Genomic DNA, 19440 nt, shown 5'->3' with positions numbered 1-19440 from the left:
TTTGAACCCAAATCTCCCAGGCCCTAACCCATCACTTTAGCCCCCACACCCCACTGGGAGTGACAGTCCTGGCGGGGAGCGGGTGAAAGGGGGGATTCAAATATTAGCAATAGAGCAGAGAGCCAGTAAAGAGGGACTCCTGTGGCCTTTTCAGTTCCGTAGCAGGCGGAAATCCAACCGATGAAGCTTTCTCCGGCACTCCCTCCATGTTGTTCCTAGCACAGGAACTCTGTCAAGGAAACACGGCGCGATCCTACGCGGGAAGCGGGGCGGGGGCGGACAACGGCGGCCCGCTCCACGCCCCGCAGCAGGCAGTGGACCGGGAGATCCGCCCCATAAAACTGCACCGGTTGAACGCCTGCTCTGCCGGGAAGAAGGACGGGGCGGCGCGCCAGGCAGGGGTAAGTTGCTGTGGCCCCCGCCGCGCGCCCCTGAAGCTGGGAAGGACCCTCGCCGCGTGGGAAGACCCTCCTCTTACGGGAGGCCCTCCTTCTGCGCGGGGAGGTGGGGTCCGGAGGGTCCCCTCAGGCAGCCCCTCGGCCGGGCGGCGGGGGCCACGTCCCCCCCGCGGGGAGTCGGCCACGACAGCTCCCCTCGCCCCCTTACCTCTGCGGCTGATCATGATCCGGGCGGGCGGCGGCGGGCGGGAGCGCCCTGGCCGGACCGAGGGGTGGAGGGCGGGGACGAGGGCGAGGAGGAGGAGGGCGAAGGGGCCGGCCTCCAACTTTCTGGGCGGGAGGGCGGCGTGGCTCGCTCGGGCAGCGGGGGGCGGCGGCGCGAAGCAGGCCCTCTCGGCCGCCTTCCCAGGCGGCGCCTGCGGCGCTCCCCCTCGCCGTGCAAGTCATGAGGACTAGAAACACGAGGTCGAGCCCGATTCCTCCTATTGCGCGTTTCGCGAAGAGCCCGACGCGGGCGCCGGCAGTCGGTTGAGGGGGAGCGCGCTCGCCGGCCACGCCGCAGGCCGAGCCGGGAAAGACTCGGCTCTTCCGTCCGTCCGTCCCGCCCAGGTTTGCACAGCAGGTGCCCGGGGTGCGAGCCCTGCAGGCGGCGCCGCGGCTGCTCGGGGGCGGCGTGGCGGAGAGCCGCGGCCGGGTCGGGCTCGGAGGCTGCAAAACCGGGCTGCGGGGGTGGGCCTGGAGCCGCACCCCAAAACCCCTTAGCCGGCGTCCCGGGTGGCCGCCTCCAGGTGACCGCCCAAAACTTCCTTTTCTGTTTCGCATTGGCGAGTTTTCGGCACGTGCCCGACCCCCCCCCCCCATTGGGCGCACCGCCCCGGAGTCGCCCCGCGGCGCGCAAGGCGAGACCGAGGAATGAGAAGGCGGACGCGTGTTTTCCGCGCTGAGAACGGCTTTTGAATCGGGCTGGCGTACGGGGCGGGGAGCTTTTCTGCCCGCCCCCGGAGGGTAAAAGGTGGAAGGGAACCGCCCACAACGGGCATTTTATTATTGCAATAGTTGCCAAAAGAAAATGAAACAGGAGCAAGAGACTCTTGTTTGTTTTGGCATCAGTTTGATCTACACATCTTGAATGGAGAACGTGCAGTGAATGCTTCAGGGGAAATTGTCAGTGTGGTGTAGTGGTGAGAGCGTTGGAGTGGGACTCAGAAGATCCGGGTTCTAGTTCCTGCTCCCATGAAGCTCTCTGGATGGCTCTGGGCCAGTCGCTGGCTCATGGCCTAGACTACCTAAGAGGGTTGTTGTGATGATAAAATGAAGAGGAGGAGGAGGACCATGAAAGATGTCCTGGGTTCCTTGCACGAGGAAAAAAGGTGGGATATAAATGTAATGAATACTTGACTTAGGGCTCAATCCTATGCCTGTTTAGACAGAGAAAAGGCCTACAACTCCCAGCATGCCCCAGCCAACTTGGCTGACTGGGGCATGCTGGGAGTTGTAGGCCTTTGCCTAAACAGGCATAGGATTGCGCCCTTAGTAAAGTACAGTGCTTTAGACAGCATATTGCAATGAATTTAGTATTCTCCCCCCACAAACTCACAAGGTACAGGAGTTGAACTAAGCATATACCTTTCAGGTGCAGAATTGTGCCATAAGTACACATACAAAACTGCATTGATCTCTCAGGGTGCAAGAGTGATCTCACATTAAGTGCTTGTTACCTTTCCTTAGGGCATCCTTGAAAATAGGTGGATGGAAAGGGCACAAAACTACTAGGCATTCAAACTTGAAGTGCAGAATTGTGTCCCAACACTGTACAGAAAACATCCCGCGACCTTCCCTTGGAAGGCTTTCACATAACCATGCATTGTGCAACTTTCTGTTCTTCCCCTTTAAAATGGGCGGAGGGGGTGAAGCTGGATTGTGTTCTGAACATGCCGACCAAATCTCATGTTGGTATCTTTATGTTCCAGGGAGATGTCCTGTCACACAGAGTTTGGACTCACTTGGCTTGGCCAGTTAAAACTTTCATCAAACCATTCTCCGCCAGAAAGGAAAGGCCGCTGTTAGGAAAAAACAGGCCCAGCTGGCAGCTGACCTCTTTCCAAACTCCCAGTTTGGACATCCCATACATGAAACTGGACATTCCCAGTTTCGTGTATATTTAGGGATGTATCTTTCAGTGGGGAAAATCCAGCAGGAACTATAGAACCTTCGTGTGCCTCTCGGTGTATAGTTAGAACTATGGCTGGAGTCCACCTGGAGAAGAGCCTTCAGTGTGGTGGCTCCTGTCCTGTGGAACTCCCTACCACTGGAGGTCAGGCAGGCACCAACACTGGGTTGTCTTTCAGTGATGATCATGATCAGGGCACTTTTCAGGAGGTGCTGGGTTGCCTTCAGCACCTCCTGAAAACAGCTGTTTTCCAGGAAGCCTACCTTGGTTATCCAGCTTCAGTTTTATTGGTACTCTCGCTTTTTAAGAATAATTTTAATACGTTTATTCATTTTATCTCTTGTTGTTCACCACTCTGGAATCTGTTTAGATGTAGAGTGGTACAGAAATGTTGTATATAAATAAATAAATTCACTACCACAAGATGTAGTGATGGCCACCAATTTGGATGGCTTTAAGCAAATTCATGGAGGATGTTATTAGCAGATAGCCCTAATGGCTATATGCTACCCCCTATATTACAGAAGGTATGTCTGTGTACACCAGTTGCTGGGGAACATGGGCGGGAGGGTGCTGTTGCACTCGTGTCCTATTTGTGGGTTTCCCACAGGCACTTGGTTGGCCACTGTGTGAACAGAATGCTGGATGAGATGGAACCTTGGCCTGATCCAGCAGGGCTCTTATGTTCTTAGAATGTACATCTCTAAATGTGGCTTTGACTTACAGCACTTAAAGCAAAAAATGCAACATCTCAGGCCATGGGCCAAATTCAGCCCCCCAGGGTTCACCAGATGGCCCCAACCCCTCTCTGCCAAGCACAAATCATTTGGTGGTTTCTTGGCTTTTGTGTAGTTTTACCTGTTCTGAAAGGTTGAAATGCCTCTCCTTAATCTTTAATGGCATTAAGAGCTTTAGGCTAGCAATATGCTGGTATTCTGGCCCTGCACCCTTTTGCCTTTGCCCTGCCCACCACTGGAATGTGGCCCCTGAGAGCGTCTCCAAATTGTGAAAAGGAGTGGATCAAAATGTTTGTCACTCTCTCCTACCCCTAGAACTCAGGGTCACATAATGAAATTGATTTGCAGTGGATTCAGGACAAAACTTGCTCTTCACACAATGCATAATTAGCTTATGGAATTCCCTGCCATGGGATGTCATGCTGACTAGTGGCGTTTCAAAAAGGGTTAGACAAGTTCAAGGAAATGGGAGTCTATCAACCGCTTTTAGCCATCCTAGAGAGTCAATGTGATGTAGTGCTTAGTGTTGCACCGAGAATGAAGAGACCCAAGTTTGATTCCCACTGAGCTATGAAGCTTGGGCCATTCACTCTCTCTGAACCTAACCTACCTCACAGGGTTGTTGCGAGGATAAAACAAGAGCAGAACTTGTGTATGCCAACTTGACCTTTTGCAAAAAAGACGAGACTATAAACACTGGTAACTGGAATCTGGCTGAGTAAGAGGCAGAGGGCTTTAGAGTGCGGAATGATAAAGAACACAGAACAGGGGGAAATCCTCAGATTTATTTATTCAAAACATTTGTATTCATGCACTACTCCTTTGAGGGCTCCCCAAAGCCGTCTGGCTGGCCGCTATTACAAGACACTGCCAGACCCTGGATCTGGTCCTGTCCTATGTTTCTTTACAATTTCTGAAAATTGAAGCAGAATTGATGTTTGGCATGAGACTGAAGTGAGAGATACTTGATGCTGAATCAACATTTGAATCCACTCCTCCAGCTCATTTTGGGTTCAGACCCCTTTTTGTTATAGATTGATAGAAGCCTTCTCAATGCTATAATTGCATCCCTAAACCATGTTTGCAACACCTTCTCATCTCAAGGATGTTATTATCTCTGCCTTAGCAAACAGGGCAGAGTACAGTGCCTTCTGTCATCACAGTTGCATGAAGTGTAGGACTTCTCTGGTAAGAGCTTAGTCATCACAGATGATCCTGAATCAGTGGAGGTAGCTATGTCTCTGTACAACAGGGTAGCAGATTCTCAGGTGCTAATTTTAGAGGATTTGAACCCAAAAGTCAGGCCTTCGTCCTAACATGATTACACCCAGGAATTTAGGAAATGCTGTTTAGGTTGGTCACAGCCCCAGGGGACTATTGGCTTGAGAAGCTTCCAAGAATAAAATTTTTATTTCAACCCTAACAATGTGGGGGGGGGGGGGAGATCTGACAATAGAATGAGAGAAGACCGGCCCCCTTCTGCCTCCTCCGCTGCACGCCCATTTCCTAATCTGATGGAGAAAAGATCGCTGATCTGTGTTACTAGTGGCATAGGCGATGTTAATAAAAAGGCAAAGTACATCAGCTACTAAAGGCCCACCACATGTAACGAGCAGCAGAACATCCCCTTTTCCGAGGGGCCTTGGGCATGCTTTTATTCCTCCCCTTTTATTCCACTACGGTGTGGCTTCTAACAGTGTCTGGACCACTCAGTGTGAGTAAAGAGTCACCTTTGGGGGGCGGAGGACAAAGCCTGTTCTCTTCTTTGATCGCCCCCAGCAGAATCAAGCCATGGCTTCACTGTGTGCCACCCGTCTGGGTTCTGTTTCTTGAACGCCCTATTAAAACGATACAGGATATTGTGAACTGGCCCACGGAAAATACTTACCAATGTTAGTATTACTCTTGGCTCCAGTTGGTCCTTCGCCAGCGGAGGCTGGTGGCTCAGAGGTCAGTGGGGTGGTGAAGCCAGAACATGAACGGAGCTAGCCGAGGTGCGACTGCCCTTTGCCCTTCACCTGGGCTCCCAAGTTGTCCCCTAGCTAGTGACAGACCAGGCTGAGATCTGGTTACCTTTAACAGCCTCAGCTGCTCTCAGGATGCTCACCGCCTCCTTTGTGTTATTATTTTTACATTTCCAGAGCTGAACTCTTAACACTACAATCAGATTCCTGAGCTAAGCGCCACCGAGTCTTTTTCCCCCCTTTCAAATCAAGGGATCTCCTGATGCAGGGGAGGGGGAAGGAAAGCTGCCTCCACTCAGGGTGAGCATCTCCAGTCTCCCCACCACCACAAAAACTGACTGTAGCACTCTAGTTAAGATGTTGCTGCCCACCCCACAAAGACAGACAAGACCGAGTTCCGTGTCAAACAATTATATTTATAGCAAAAATAGGCTTTTACTCTCTTCCCCACACAATGTTCCCCCCACCCACCCCCCAAAAACATTTACACAGTAAACAGGTCAGCTGCTGCCATGTGCTGAGCCAGCTCCTGACCTCCCTGCTACCCCTGTCTCTGGCATCTCCCCCAGCACCACCATGCCCCTCACTTCCCAGCGGATGCAGGATCTGTCCATACGATGAGCATGCAAAAGTGCCCCCAAGAACAGCGAACGCTGCCATATGCCAGCAAAGAGCGCTGTGCCGGGTTGGGAGAATGCCATTTGCCAACATTAGGACCAATCCCTGATCCCAGCACCACCGCCACCTCCTCAGAGAACATCAAAACAAGAGCAAGCCTAGATTACAGGAAGCCCCCTCCCTCAAGCCAGTTTCCAGCATCCAAAGACACTCCCTGGAAGAAAAAGAAAGTAAGCAGGATGCATACTGGAGGAATCCACCTTCGGTGGCTGTTGGGAGTGTAACAAATGCAAGGCATTTGGGGGGAGGGAGAGGGAGAAAGAATCCGTCAGGGGCTTCGTGGGGTGGGGATCCGCACCCTCCAGCTCAAGCCAGAAACTGCTGGGAGCCCAGCTGCCTCGCTCTGCAGGCGTGAAATCAGACCTAAGTGGGAGAAGCATAGGAAATGACAGCAGGTGGGGTTGCGAGGCCTGGGGGTGGGCACTTCAGGTATACAGAGGACAGGGAGAAAGAGCTTCGGGGGAGCAGAGTTTAGGAGGCTTGTGGAAGGAGGGGAGTCGGAGGTAAAGTCTGACCCCTGAGGACAACTCTGAAGAGAGAGAAAGCGAGTGACTGTGAGAGTGTGCATAGACCAGCCTTCCCCAACCTGACACTGCCCAGCTGTGACGCTGCCTGCTGGGAGTTGTAGTCCAACACACCTGGAGGGCACCAGGTTGGGAAAACCCTGCCCCCCACCTCGCCAGTGAGACCAGAGCAGCAGGAAGTCAAGATCTTTTTTCTCTGTGAGCCCAGGGCACCTCTTCCAAAAGGCCAGGCAGGAAAACACCTCCCACCCCAAACAAGAGGGCCCCCGCCCCGTGGGTCAAGTTGGCACGAGGCTGAGCAGCAGGAATGGCACGCGGGCAAGGGGAGGCTCCCCAATACTGTAACGGACGCCAAACTCCACGCAGAGCTGCAACGAGCTGACCAACGATGCAGCTAACAGCAACGACACCCCCCCCCCAATACACACGCACAGCGAGTCACCTTGGGGCTTGCCATGCCCTTCGCAGACCCATCTGCCCATGGGAGGGGGGCAGAAACAGCTGCCGGACACATTCAGCAATTGCACATGGAGACGGAGGGACGTGGGAGGAAGCCTCTCTCTCCTCGCGTCTCGGAGGGGGAGGGGAAGCAGTCAAGTAAACACGGTGGGCCAATGCCATCCTAGTCCAAGGGGGGGTCACCAGCAGCCCTCTAGGAGACCATGTAGTGAGTGATGGCGCGGAGCGAGTAGAGCAGCTCTGCCTGCAGCCGAGCTTCCAGGATGAGAAGATTCACGTGGACCTAAAGGAGGCGCATGAGAAAGGGAGGGGTGGAGGAGGACGTCTGACCTGGCCAAAGGCAGCCCCGCAGGTGGAGTCTGGCCGACAGGAGCACCAATTCATCTATCCCATCCAGCAAGCTGGACAGAGGAAGGTGCGAGGCAGAAGTTGGGGCATTCCACCATCTCAGCTGAAAGACGTAACTTTTTGCTTTTCCCTTCCCATTCCTTTTCCCTTGTGTGCTGTGCCTATTTAGATTGCAGGCCTATGGGCAAGGACTGTCTTGTTTTACTGATTATACGAAAACAGCTCTGGGAGCATTTTTAGCTCTGGGAGCTTTTAGCTAAGGAGCAGGATAAAAATGCTATAAATAATAAATAAATAGCCCAGTATTGTCCACTCTCACTGGCAGCAGATTTTCCTGGCCTCAGGAATGTGCTTCCCAGGTGCTTAATCCACTGAGCTACAGGGCCTATCGTACATCAGTGGCTGAGCTCGTCGGCTGTAGTTGGTGCTGGGAAGAAAACTGGAAGCTTATTTTAAAAAGTCTGCATCCAGTGTTTTTAACCCTTTTATTTCTGATGCTGTGTTATATTTGGACACCGTTAAAGCATCCTGGTAAATTGCTGACTTAAGGGAGAGAGGCAACAACCCAGCTTTCCTTCCTCTATCCTATCTCTATCCTTCCTCTATCTGCAGCCGTGACATAAAAAGTGACATCCAGTACATAAATGATTCATGGATATCAATTCCCACAGGATCTTAAAAATGAACAGAGCCACACAAATTGTTTTTAAAGAGAAAAAGAAAAGGCAGCACAAAGATTAATGTCTTTGCCAAGAAAAGTACTTAGATCCTCAGGTTGCAGAGCAGGTGGCAGGCAACAGAAGACACAAAAACAGAGACACATGAACAAAACCATGCTGAACTCTGCCCATTGGTGGGGTCTCCTCTGGTGCATAGAAAACCTCTGTCCAATTCTCTGTCTAGGCAGGACAACTTTGTACCCGTGACCCTTAAAGGACGCATCAGCACACTCCTGCAGAACATTTTTCTTATTAATACGTTTGTCATTCTGGTTTTACTGCAACTTCTATGCAGCCACAGGAGATGCACAGATCAGCTGCATGACTGCCATCCCAGCACACCACTTGAAGCTCCAAAAAGAAGGCAGGGGGGAGAAGCAAGCCACTCCCCTCTACACCCCACAATCCACCCAGTAGGAGACCCAGCTGTTGCTACCACCCCTGCAATGGGCACACCCTAGATCTCACCAAGGAGCAGGATCTTGCCTCAGTCAAGAACATGAGAGCAGACCTGCTGGATCAGACTAAGAGTCTATCTAGTCCAGCATTCTGTTCCCACAACAGCCAACCAGATATCTACTGAAAGCCCACAAGAGGCCATGGGTGCAATGGCACGCTCCTGCTCGTGTTTCCCCAGCAACACAGGCTTATTTTGAAAAACGGTGGGAAAATACTTCTCCCTACCTGCTTCCCCATCCCTCTGTCCCACACTGCACTCCTGCCCACCACAAGCTCTGCTCCTCCTAACCTTTTCACTGTGCTTGAACTGCTTCCAGAAGCGCTCAAACATCTCCGGGTTCATCTTCTCTGGAGAGCAGGTCACAGTTTTTATGTAGAGCTTGAGTATCCGCTCGAAGAAGTGGTTCACCTCTGCGTAGTCATAATCATCGTACCTGGAAGGTGAGTGAGAGGCTGTCAGAGGTGGCATCCAAAGTCATTCTCCCCACCCCCTGCCCCAAAAGGGCATGCACACACTGCTGGCATGCCCAATGGAACCCACTCCTACCTCAACCAGAAGTTAGAAAGCCACAGCAAAACAGTCACACAAGGGAGGAGCATTCCACCTGAAGCTTCCCATCCTTGCGATGGAACTGGCTCCACACACAGACATAGTTCACACATAAGGCTAACCCAGTTTTTTTAACCCATGATTTGTTGCCCAGCCCAGGGTTTCTGTGGCAGATCAAACAAACCATGGTTTGTTTTCTCAATCCTTGGGCTGTTTATTTCCCTCCACCTTCACCCGCACCCTCCCTGTATCCCAAATGCCTTTGCAGGACTATAGTACTGACACGTAATGCAGCTTGCTTTCTTTTCTTTTTTTTTACCCCTCTTGCCCACTACCTCTGTAGCCTGGCAAAATAAACCATGAACAACTCACAGTTCTGGGTTCACACGTAACAACCGCCCATGGTTGAAACAGTCCACAGTTCACAACCCAACAACAAACCATGGGTTGTCTTTCTAGGTTGTTTGTGGCTAACCATGGTTTGTTAGTGTAACTGTTCGCACACCACAGCAACCTAGAATTTAACAACCCATTAATTAAATAAACCATAGGTTTGCATTATGTGTGAACCAGGTCACAGAGTGGCCTGCTTTCTTAAGCCACCTGACGCTACCGCAATTCAGCACTTCCACACTCTGGATGCACGAGCTCATGGGGCAAGGCAGGGTGCAGTGACTGGTGCTTAGTCCTTCAAGACTAGAGATTGAACCTCAACAAGCCCAGAAGGCAGAGAAACCAGCACCTGATGCCGAACATGCAGTGGATGTAGTTCCAGATGCCACGCTTGAAGGTGGCGTGTTCACAGCCCTGCCGCTTGGCCATCGAACAACTCTGGAGTCCGCCGACCTTCCGGAATTTCTCGTCTAGCAGATGCCCGATGTCAGAGTACAACCTGTTCACCAGTGAGAAGCCATGGTCTTCCCAGGAGTAGTCCTGGCAAAACGGGGGAACATGGGGAGGATAAGAGAAGGGGCTGGGACCAGCACCCTCCGATGTAGCAGGGCAGCAGAGGCAGGGAGGCCCAGCCAGGTCCTCTGCTTCCCCCATCCATGCAAGGAGGTTTTCCAGGACCCCTACTTGACCGGCCACTGCAGCAGCCAGCACCCACCTGCACCCGGAATATCTGCGGCTGGTCCTCATCACACTGGGCAAAGTCCTGGTACCCAAAATTGGGGTCCTGAACGTAGCAGGAGAGATCCGCAGCACCAGAGATTTCACCATCGAGACCTAGGAGACAGGCACGGATCACAAGAGGCAGACTGGAAGGAGAGAAGGGGGCGCAGTCTGCAAGCACTGCTGGCAGCCCGGCTCCTTGGACATGCTGAATGTCTACACACAGAATGCACTGCTGGAGCCATTCACGCCCAGCAGCGCTGGTGCCCACCCGAGGCATCACCTTCGTCCCGGTCAGGTGGCCGCAGCTCTTCCCGGGCCTCGTTCTCCACCTGCAGCCTGTGAATGTGCTCCCGAAGAGACTCCAGTTCGACGCAGGAATCCAAGGACTGCAGGGCAGGGGAGAAAAACACCAAAGACGGCTGCTTGCTCCTGGTCCGGGTAGCCCCCCCACAGCAGCCTCTGCCACGCAAAGCCCCCGTTTGGAGCACAGCAGATGCCGCCTACCCACTGTGCCCATGGCTCCCTCCCTCTCCTTCCCCCAGGCCCAAAAGCCACGCACCCGCTTGCGGCTGAGATGCAGCAGCTCCTGGCCACAGCTGTTGCCCACGTCACAAAAGCAGAGGCTGCCCGGGAGAGCCAGCTTCAGCAAGCCCCGTCCTTCTGGGCCAACGTCCTGTTCGCAGCCACAGCCAAAAGCAAAGCTAGCCAGCGCGTGGTAGTGGGCCAGCAGCACAACCGCGTGGACCAGCTCCGCCAGGGACCAGCTCTGCTCGCTGATCTTCAGCAGCTTCTACGAGGCACGAGAGAAAGGCCCACGGTGGATTCCGCCCCAGGCCTCCACCCTCAGCCCAGAGCCTTCCACTCTGGACCTGGGAAACCGCGCATCCCGCAGTCGGAACGCTTCGTTCCGTCCGCTCCCATGAACTTACTCCAACAGCTTGTTTTACTTTGAGCTTCATGCCCACTTGGTAGTTTTAAAAAAATTGTGTCTGGCCTAAGGGAGCCTCCCGGGATGGAAAAGTTTGAGCCAAAAGGGCAAAGATTGGGGCAGGGGGCTAATCCGGGGCAGGGGCTACACTTGTGCCGGGTAAAACCCTCCCACCCAACCCCATTGAGCCCCAACAACCAATCCAGAAAAGACTCCCAATTGGCACTGTTCCAGGATTTGCCCTCACTCTGAAAGAGCAAGGAGCACCAATAGAAAAGTGGCTTCTGCTGATGTCCCACAGTTCAGGGGTCAGGAAATGGCATAGCCATGGGGCAGAGTGTGTGGCCTTGAAAATACTAACATGTTTTAATGGTAACACCAAGTCTCTGTATTGCACATAGCTGAATTTGTCTTGTATCTCTGTGGCTGCACAGGTTTTGCAGGGGCAGGCAGCCTAGCGCCCTCCAGATGTTCCTGGACGGCACCAGGTTGCCCACCCCAAGCTATGGGAGGGGGCAGCATCTGTGAGCACAAAGGCCATTGGTGCATTCACTATCCAGGCAAACGCAAGGGTGTGTGTGTGTGTGTGTGTGTGAGAGAGAGAGAGAGAAGCGGCACCCCCCAACTCGCCCCACTCCTCACTTCTCTCTGCCCAGCCCACACAGTTACCTCAATGTGCTCCTTCCCAACGAGCCATGGCCTGTGCGCCAGGATCTTGTTAATCTCACTGAGCTTGCTGAGTTTGGGGGGGATGTAATCCAGGCCTCGCAGCCACAGGGGGTCACCGCCCACCCGCAGGAACTGCAGCACATGAAGATTCACCAAGTACCGACACCGGTGCCGGGCAGCTGCCTGGAAGAGACGCATCAGGGCCCACCGAGCCCATGATCAGTGAGGACATGGCACCCTTTTTGCAAGCCACTTTGCTTAGCGCGTTCCTCTTCCGCTTCCAAATATGGGTCAGTCCTCCAAATCAGCAATTTCTTCCTCTCTCAGCTTCCCATCCCTAGAACCCCACCCACCCCAAAATCCAACATCCCTGGCCCCCACTTTGTCACTGCTTCAAACCTCTCAGCAGTTTGGAGGAACAGAAGATGGAGAAGAAGAGCTATGCTGGATCAGACCATGGGTCCATCTTGTCCAGCACTCTGTTCCCACAGTGGCTGACCAGTGCCACAGGAAACCCACAAGCAGGGCATGAGTGCAACAGCACCCTCCTGCCCATGCTCCCCAACTACTGGTGCACATAGGCATATTGCCTCTGATACTGGAGGTAGCATAGAGCCGTCAAGACTAGTAGCCATTGATAGCCTCCTCCTCCAGGAATTTGTCCAGTCACTCTTTAAAGCCATCCAAACTGGTGGCCATCACTACATCCTGTGGTAGCGAATTCCATAGTCTAACTCTGCAGTGTGAAGAAGTGCTTCCTTTTGTCTGCCCTGAATCTCCCCCCCATCAGCTTCATGGAATGACCCCACTGGTTTCTCGTATTTTGAGAGAGGGAGAAAAATGTCTCCCTGTCCAGTTTCTCCACACCAGGCATCATTTTGTATCATGTCTCCCCTCACTTGCCTTTTTTCTGAGCTAAACGGTCCCAGACATTGCCCCCTTTCCTCACAGGGGAGTTGCTCCAGCCCCTTGAGCATTTTGGCTGCTCCTTTTCCTTGGGGCAATTGTGGGTGAGGGGGCTGTAGAGGAGGAGGCTGGCATGCATGCCCAGTTGTGCAGAAACGCTGAGGCACTCAGTTGCTCCACAGAGGCTAAAGAGATCTGGGCTAAGAACAGCTCCTAAACTTTTGGGTCGAGTGGGGAGAGAGGAAGGCCGAAGACGGGTCGAGTCAGCTCAGCAGCTCCAGCAAGCAAGGAGGAAAGACACCACGCAGCTCGCAGCCGCCCCACACTCGCAGCCTGCAGTCTGTCCAGAAGCTGAACCGGCTTCGGTGATGCGAGCAGGAAAGCACAGGCCAACTGAGCAGAGTGGGCGCTGCAAAGCCTTGGCGCTACCGGCCCCCTCTTGCCAGCGGGCTTCCTGGCACTCACCATGATAGCGATGTAGTGGCGACAGTCAAAAGGCAAAGGGCCGTCCATGTGCAGCAGGTAATGTTGCATCCGGAGGAAGCTGTCCAGGTACTGCGGGTGGTAGCCCATCTGCTGGGCAATGGCCTCGAGGCGCCCCCTGCTGGCCAAGGCTTTCACAAAGAGCAACTGGGGAGTCCTCTCTTTGTCACTGGCGCTCATCTTTGCTGCCTGGGGTGTTGGAGGAGGAAGGAAAAAAGAGAGAGGTCATTTTGTGTTCCAGGAAGCTCTTTTTGTAGGGTGGGGCAGAGAGAAGGCTTTTGATAAGAAAAGGTTGGCACGCTCGCGGGACTCAACACTTCTTGAGCACAGAAATTATCTAAAGTTGGGAGAGAACTCGGAACGGGGGACAACTGGCTGGCAGATGGGGTGTGAGCGTATTTCTGCTCAAGGCAAATTTCTGGGCTAAATATCTCTATCCATGTAACCCAAGTTCTGCACCAACAGAAGCTGGATTCTGCAGGCTGTATAAACAATGTGAATTAAAAGTCTAATTGCACTAATTTCCATAAGTCTATTTTTGCTAGGGGCGGGCAAAGAAAGAGCGATGGTGTGACACAGCAGCCCTTCCTCCCAATAAGCAGAAAGCCCATTCAGTGCTCCTCCTTCCCAGCACATAATGTCACCAGCCACCGCATATGTACTTGTACTGTTTGCACACTAATGGGGAATAGATGCTTGTTTCTTTGCAAGCTTGTTTTCCTCCTCCGTTTTAAACAAAAATGAAAGCTAAGCTTCTTTCGATGCCAATTCCAACAATGCAACAGGCTACTCTAAACAGTTTATTTATTTTAATACTTGTAAAGCACATAATATAATAAAATCCCTAAGTGATTTGCTAGCAATTTTGCTAGCAAGACAGTTGCTAGCAATGGCATTGACACAGACAGAAGCGAGGCCCCCTTCCTACAAGTTCCTCAAAGATCAGGTTCACATCCACTATTTCCTTTCCTACCCCACCCCCAGAAACCTGCTGCTGGTCCTCTCAAGCCACGTGGGGCCCAAGAGGACCTAGTTCCTGCATCCCACTCCAAAATACCTCAGGGCAGGCCCTTGGCTTCATCCAGTACCTTCAGTGCCCCATAACCAGACTTGGAGCTCTAACCTACTTCCAGTGGTCTCAGCAAATGCAAGAATGGTACCAAAAGCAGGGGCCACAATAGCCCTTGCAGAAAGGATGACCAAACGTGCCCAAGCAAGCATCACTAGCTGTTACCTGTATAACAGAAACTGGCAGCACAGAGAAGGCCCAAGCGCTCCAACACTCATCACACAGCCCTAGAAAGGTGGTCCCAAGAGAAGACTGCAGAGCCAGCAACCACCAGCATGATGCTGGCAGAGATGGAAACCCGCTGCCCCCTCCCTGACCCAATAACAACTCAGGTTAAGCAGCAATAGCCAAACACTCTCTTGCCAGCCAAGGTAGGCCAGCCTGAAAGGGGGGCAGAAAGACAGGGTCCAGAGTGGAGGATAATGTTCAGGGTGGTCTTACTTAGTTTGCTAAAGATGCAGGCTGTCCCCGCAAGGCTTTGGGAGCTGTTCCACCAGTTCCTCTCCCTCTGGTGACTTCCAGCCACAGCAAATGAGCCAGCGAGGTGGGGACGACAACTACAACAGTGGAAAATCACTCAGCTCCACATACCCAGGCAGAGTTTCCCCTTCCACTCCTTAAGCCTCTACAGGGCCTTAAAATAACATTCCTGAGCTCTAAAATAAAAGCAACATCAGAAAGTGGTGTTGGGGGGGGGAATCAGTGGACGTGCCAAAGGCTGGCCTCTCAGGAACTTCAGAGACTCCACCTGGTCTCCCAAAATGACCAAACTTTCCACCCTTCCGCAGCAAGATCTCTCCAGAGACCCCAGCTAAACAGCAACACCTGCTGTGCCAAAAAGAACGCCATGCCAGAGCTCTCTCCCAGGGAAATCGGGGGGGGGGGGTGCCAGTTCCATTTCCAGGCACATCTAACACCTGCCCCCACCGTCACCAAAGAGAAGCTGCCCAGAGCAGTCGGAGGCAGCCTTGCTCGTCTGGGACAGGGCACCTTAAAGGCAAGCCCAGATCTCCCCGTTTTCAGACCTCCGCACCGCTGCTGCCCTTCGCTTCCCCTGTCGTTTCATTCTGCCGCTGTAAAACTTCTACAGCTTGCCGTATTGCCCTGCTGCGTGATTGTGCTTCAGTCTTGGAACTGCCCAGAGCGCTCCAGCGCTTGGGCGGCGCGGAGACGCGCGCTCTCCCTCGCGCTGCTCCCCGGCAGGGCGCTCCTCCTCCCCAGGCCCCCTCCGGATGGGCTCGCCCAAGGGGGCCTGCGCTCGCCCGTTCTGGCACGGGCGCAGCGATCCGAGGCCAGGCGCCACGAGCGACGCGGCGCGCGGCGCGCCCTGGCCGGGCTCCCCGGCTGGCCGGCCGCCGCTGCGCCCGCGCGCAGCCCCGCGTCTGGCCGCGGCAAGCGGGGCGCTCACGTGGCCCCGGCGCGGCTGCTCGCGCTCATCCGGGCGGGGGGGCGAGCGCGCAGGGCGGAGGCCCCAGCCGCGGCCTGGCCGCGGGCGCCGCAAGGGGGGCGCGGGGCGGCCGCGCGGCACGCCCCCTCGCGCCGGCCCGGCCATTGTCTCGCCGCGCGCGCCGCAGCGCCCCCTGGCCGCGCCGCCGCCGCGGCGCAGCAGGCGCGGGAGAAAAACAAGCTTGATTGGCAGCGCGGGGAGGCGGGGAGGCGAGCGCCGCCGCGGCATCCCGCCCCGGGCCCGCGCCGCCCGGCCGCGGAGCGCGCCGGCGAGGGGGCGGCGCCGCGGGCCTGCCCAGGCGCCGCCCGCCCCCCCGCCCAGCGGCGCGGGGCGCGCTCGCGGGCCGCCCGGGGGGGCGCAGGGGCCGCCCGGGGGGCGCGCGCCAGGGGCAGCCCCGGCGGCGGCGGCCAGCCGCTCCCGCGGAAGGCGCGGCGCCGTGCCGTGCCGCGCCGCGCCGCGCCCGCTGGGCTCACCTGCAGCCGCTGGCGCGGCTTTCCGCGCGGGGGAGGCTCCGTGCTCGGGGGGCGGAGGATCATCTTCGCCGGCGCCGGGGGCCGCCGCCGGACTCCGCGCCGCGACCAACCGGCGACGCTCGGCAGCCCGGGCAGCCCGCCGGAGCCGCGCCGCGAGGGGGCGTGGCCGCCGGCCGGCGCCGTCCGGACGCGCAGGGGGCGGGGACGCGCGGGCGCGCCCGCCAATCGCAGGCGGGGGCGGGGCCCAAGGAAGCTTGCGGCTGGCGGCTGGCGAGGCCACGTGGGCCCGAGTGGAAACTTACCTGCCCGTCAAGCGGCGGGGCCCCGCCCCTTTCGGGGACGGGGCGTGGCTAGGAGGCCAGCGTGGAGTCCCTTGACAGCTCTTAAGGGAGCCGCGCCCGGCGTTTGGTGTCTTTGTCGCTCGCGCCTCCTGTGGGTTTCCCGCGGAGCCCCGCGAAACGCGCCGAGCGAAATGCGGAGAGGGCAAGCCGCTAAAGCAGCGACGGGGCACGTGTGCGCCTCCAGCTGCTGTTGGACCGCAACTTCCATCGTCCCTTACTATTGGCTATGCTGGCTAGGGCTGATGGGAGTTGTAGTCCAAGAACATCTGGCCATGCCACCCCTGCATTAAAGGGGACATGGGCCAATAAAAACCGACACGGCTTTGCAAGATTTTATTCTGGTTATTTTGTGCACCCTTCCTGTTTTTCTGTACTGTTTATCGTGTGGCGCAGAGCGGTAGGCGGCAGTATTGCGACCGAGACTCTCCCCACGACCTGAGTTCGATCCCAGCGGAAGCCGGGTCCCAGGTAGCCGGCTCAGGTCGACTCAGCCCTCCATCCTTCCGAGGTCGGTAAAATGAGCACCCAGCTTGCTGGGGGAAAGGTGGTCACGACTGGGGAAGGCCATGGCAAGCCATGAAAATGCCAGCGAAAGCGGCGTCCCTCCAGGAGTCGGCAATGACTCGGTGCTTGCACAGGAGGAACCTTTCCTTTTATGTGGCACACATTCCTTTTTATGGTTATAGTATGCATTACTGTAACAGTATACCAAGCACAGTGTAAAATGAACCAAGATACTCATACGAATGTGAGAAATGTAATATAATTACTGTATACTTCCTTTCTGATTTTTCTCTCTTCCTGCTCCCCCCCCCCCCCCCAGTCCTGGATCTTGTGTGTGTTTTTTTCCCTGCAGAGAAATAGAACACAGCTCAATACTTTATTTATTCATGGTTTTCACGGCTTTGTAACCAATTGATCCAGATGTTTTCATGTGATGAATGCCTGCCTGTAATTTCTCTCCTTATTGCTAACAGCACCCTACCAATTAAATAATAGAAAAATTGTTATCCAGCAAGACTTTGCCTTGGAGTGGCAGTTTCTGAGACCTGGCTGTGATGTCTTAGCAGCACTCTGCATACAGACAAAGGGCCCCGACATTCAAAACCAGCTTTGGCACTCCATGTGTGGAAGGGTGGCTTCAGTTCTCAGGAAGCCGGTACAGGAACCACTTAGCAGTCCTTGCCTTGCAGAAATCCTACTGACTTGCCTACCCAGCTAGAAATACAGAGTTGTGGAACAGCCTTTTATCCTAATACCTAAGCATCTTCCCATGAATCTGAATGATGTGGGTAGTACAGAAATACAGCTTGGCATGCCATGAGCAAGGGGAAATTCCTGAGTTTTAGAAAATTACCGTAAAATAATATGGACATTATTATAAAAACAGCAGTTGCGGGAGGCCATTTTCATAATCCCTTTGGCTCATTACCAACAGGTATATAGCCAATTGGTTCTTGATAATGATTCATGATATGCCCTATCTCCTAACAACCTGCCTATCTCAGTGCAAAAAGAGAGATTTTGGGTGCGCTGGATTGCAGGCTAAATGGCAACATACCCTTAACCACCAAGGTGTGAACCAAAGAGCCAGTGTAGTGTAGTGGTGAGAGTGACGGGCTGGGAGCCGGGAGATCCGGGTTCTAGTCCCCACTTGGCCAGGGAAGCTCACTGGGTGACTTTGGGCCAGTCACAGACTCTCAGCCCAACCCACCTCGCAGGGTTGTTGTTGTGAGGATACAACGGTGAGGAGGAGGATAATGTAAGCCGCCTTGAGTTCCTTGCGAGAGGGAGAAAGGCGGGGTATAAATGCAATAAATAAATAAATAAATAAATAAATAAACAAAGACGTCTGGCAACTGGGGCAGGTGTTATCCTGACTTGTGTTACACTGCAGTGGAATACATTTCCTTGCAGCAGCTAACTGGCATGCAAAAGTGTAGGGAAGGAGCCTGACTTCCATCCACCCACAGCCTGCCTTGCAAGATGGCCCGCCCTTGGGCCTCTTCCCTCTACGTGCTGCCTTTGTCCACTCCCTCCAGCACAAAAGGCGACAAACGTAACCAGGTGAGCCTCTTTCACACCCGGGTAGCAATTTGCTGCATAATGCTTGCAGCAGGAGAACACAGCCTGATTATGCCGCATCAGGGTAAGGGGAATGTACAACTGCTTCATTTCCTGTAACATTTTTTAGGAGGGTGGGAAATGGACGCCCTAAGAAACAGCAAAACAAATCCCAGACATGCCTCTCTATGGACAACCCTCTTACCCTGGCATAATATGTGTGAAACAATGTGTTGCAAAAAAAAGGAAAAAAAATAACCAGAGCTAGTCATCGCCATATCTCAACATCTGGCCCTACTGAGGTAACTTCAGCATTAAAAAATACACTTATTTATTTATTTAGCCCTCGCTTTATTGCACAAGGAAGCAGAGAACCATGTTAGGATTGCTGCCTTTCCTTCTGACAAGGTTCCTGTGCCTTTAACAAATATATGTCTACTTCTGCATAACTGAAACTGCTTGCTTCCAGCATTTAAAAGAATAGTTGCATTTAACTCTAACCCACATTCTCAACAAGGTTTGGTTGACACTATGGTATCTTTGAAAGTGGACCTGGACACTTGGAGTTTAATTTCCTTTTCTAACAGGGCTTTCTAGTTCATAGTCTCTGATTTGGGCATTCCTCCAAGGGCATAATAAACCAGCATCTACCCCTGTTGCCCCCCAGCACAGGCTGCCAGGTGATACATTCATACGAGCTCCCATGTCTGCTGTGCAGATCAATGGACGCTGCTGCCCGAAGCTCCATCTGTCCACAGATGCTATCTTTAGGCTGTCAGACAATACCTGTGGGTCCCACTGAAGGTTTGCCAGGGAGGCAGAGCCACTAGGCTACACTGTGGGCACACCGCCAGGGCTGGAGGGGTGGCAGAAGCCAGCACAGCCCTTCGCAACTTGCCCAGCTGTGCCACTTGGCAACTGACTGTACCGTTTGCCGG

General features: G+C 54.2%; 3 protein-coding genes across 12 annotated transcripts in view; all 3 read right to left on the bottom strand.

Moving 5' to 3' along the window:
• The window catches only part of DLG3 (discs large MAGUK scaffold protein 3), a 78479-nt gene extending 77667 nt beyond the window's left edge, over positions 1–812 (bottom strand). For 2 of the 4 annotated variants that reach the window (XM_084813511.1, XM_084813514.1), the window contains exon 1: positions 607–721. In XM_084813511.1, coding sequence (XP_084669637.1) covers positions 607–622 — 16 coding nt within the window. In that variant the 5' untranslated portion in view covers positions 623–721. Of the gene's footprint in view, positions 1–606 lie in introns of all 4 variants that reach the window. The other 2 variants (XM_084813515.1, XM_084813516.1) reach the window with 2 other exon arrangements.
• A 3258-nt stretch (positions 813–4070) lies between these two features.
• Positions 4071–16302, bottom strand: LOC146338330 (sestrin-3-like). 6 transcript variants are annotated; one of them, XR_014784789.1, is made up of 11 exons: positions 16098–16277; positions 13091–13297; positions 11720–11902; positions 10682–10912; positions 10403–10508; positions 10115–10233; positions 9749–9939; positions 8746–8890; positions 6914–7213; positions 5036–5143; positions 4073–4218 (listed from the first exon to the last, which is right to left on the bottom strand). XR_014784789.1 is itself a non-coding variant. In XM_084813520.1 (9 exons), the coding sequence occupies exons 1-9, from the start codon at positions 16158–16160 to the stop codon at positions 7124–7126; spliced, it is 1335 nt and encodes a 444-aa protein (XP_084669646.1). In that variant the 5' UTR covers positions 16161–16277; the 3' UTR covers positions 5667–7123. The 6 variants fall into 6 exon arrangements, 4 of the variants coding, with proteins under 4 accessions (XP_084669646.1, XP_084669647.1, XP_084669648.1 ...); XR_014784790.1 differs by having other exon boundaries at positions 4071–5143; XM_084813520.1 differs by lacking the exons at positions 4073–4218; positions 5036–5143 and having other exon boundaries at positions 5667–7213.
• LOC146338331 (uncharacterized) lies at positions 14663–15927 on the bottom strand. Of its 2 annotated transcripts, none has more exons than XM_084813523.1 (2): positions 15203–15927; positions 14663–14734 (listed from the first exon to the last, which is right to left on the bottom strand). In XM_084813523.1, the coding sequence occupies exon 1, from the start codon at positions 15850–15852 to the stop codon at positions 15262–15264; it is 591 nt and encodes a 196-aa protein (XP_084669649.1). In that variant the 5' UTR covers positions 15853–15927; the 3' UTR covers positions 14663–14734; positions 15203–15261. The 2 variants fall into 2 exon arrangements, with proteins under 2 accessions (XP_084669649.1, XP_084669650.1); XM_084813524.1 differs by lacking the exon at positions 14663–14734 and adding an exon at positions 14793–14833.
• Positions 16303–19440: the final 3138 nt, after the last annotated feature.

This window comes from Heloderma suspectum, chromosome 9 (genome assembly GCF_057233095.1).
Source record: "Heloderma suspectum isolate Gila_16-S chromosome 9, 16-S_ref, whole genome shotgun sequence".
NCBI lineage: Eukaryota > Metazoa > Chordata > Lepidosauria > Squamata > Helodermatidae > Heloderma > Heloderma suspectum.
The sequence above is the reverse complement of the archived record's forward strand: the minus strand, read 5'-3'. Positions and strand labels throughout refer to the sequence as shown.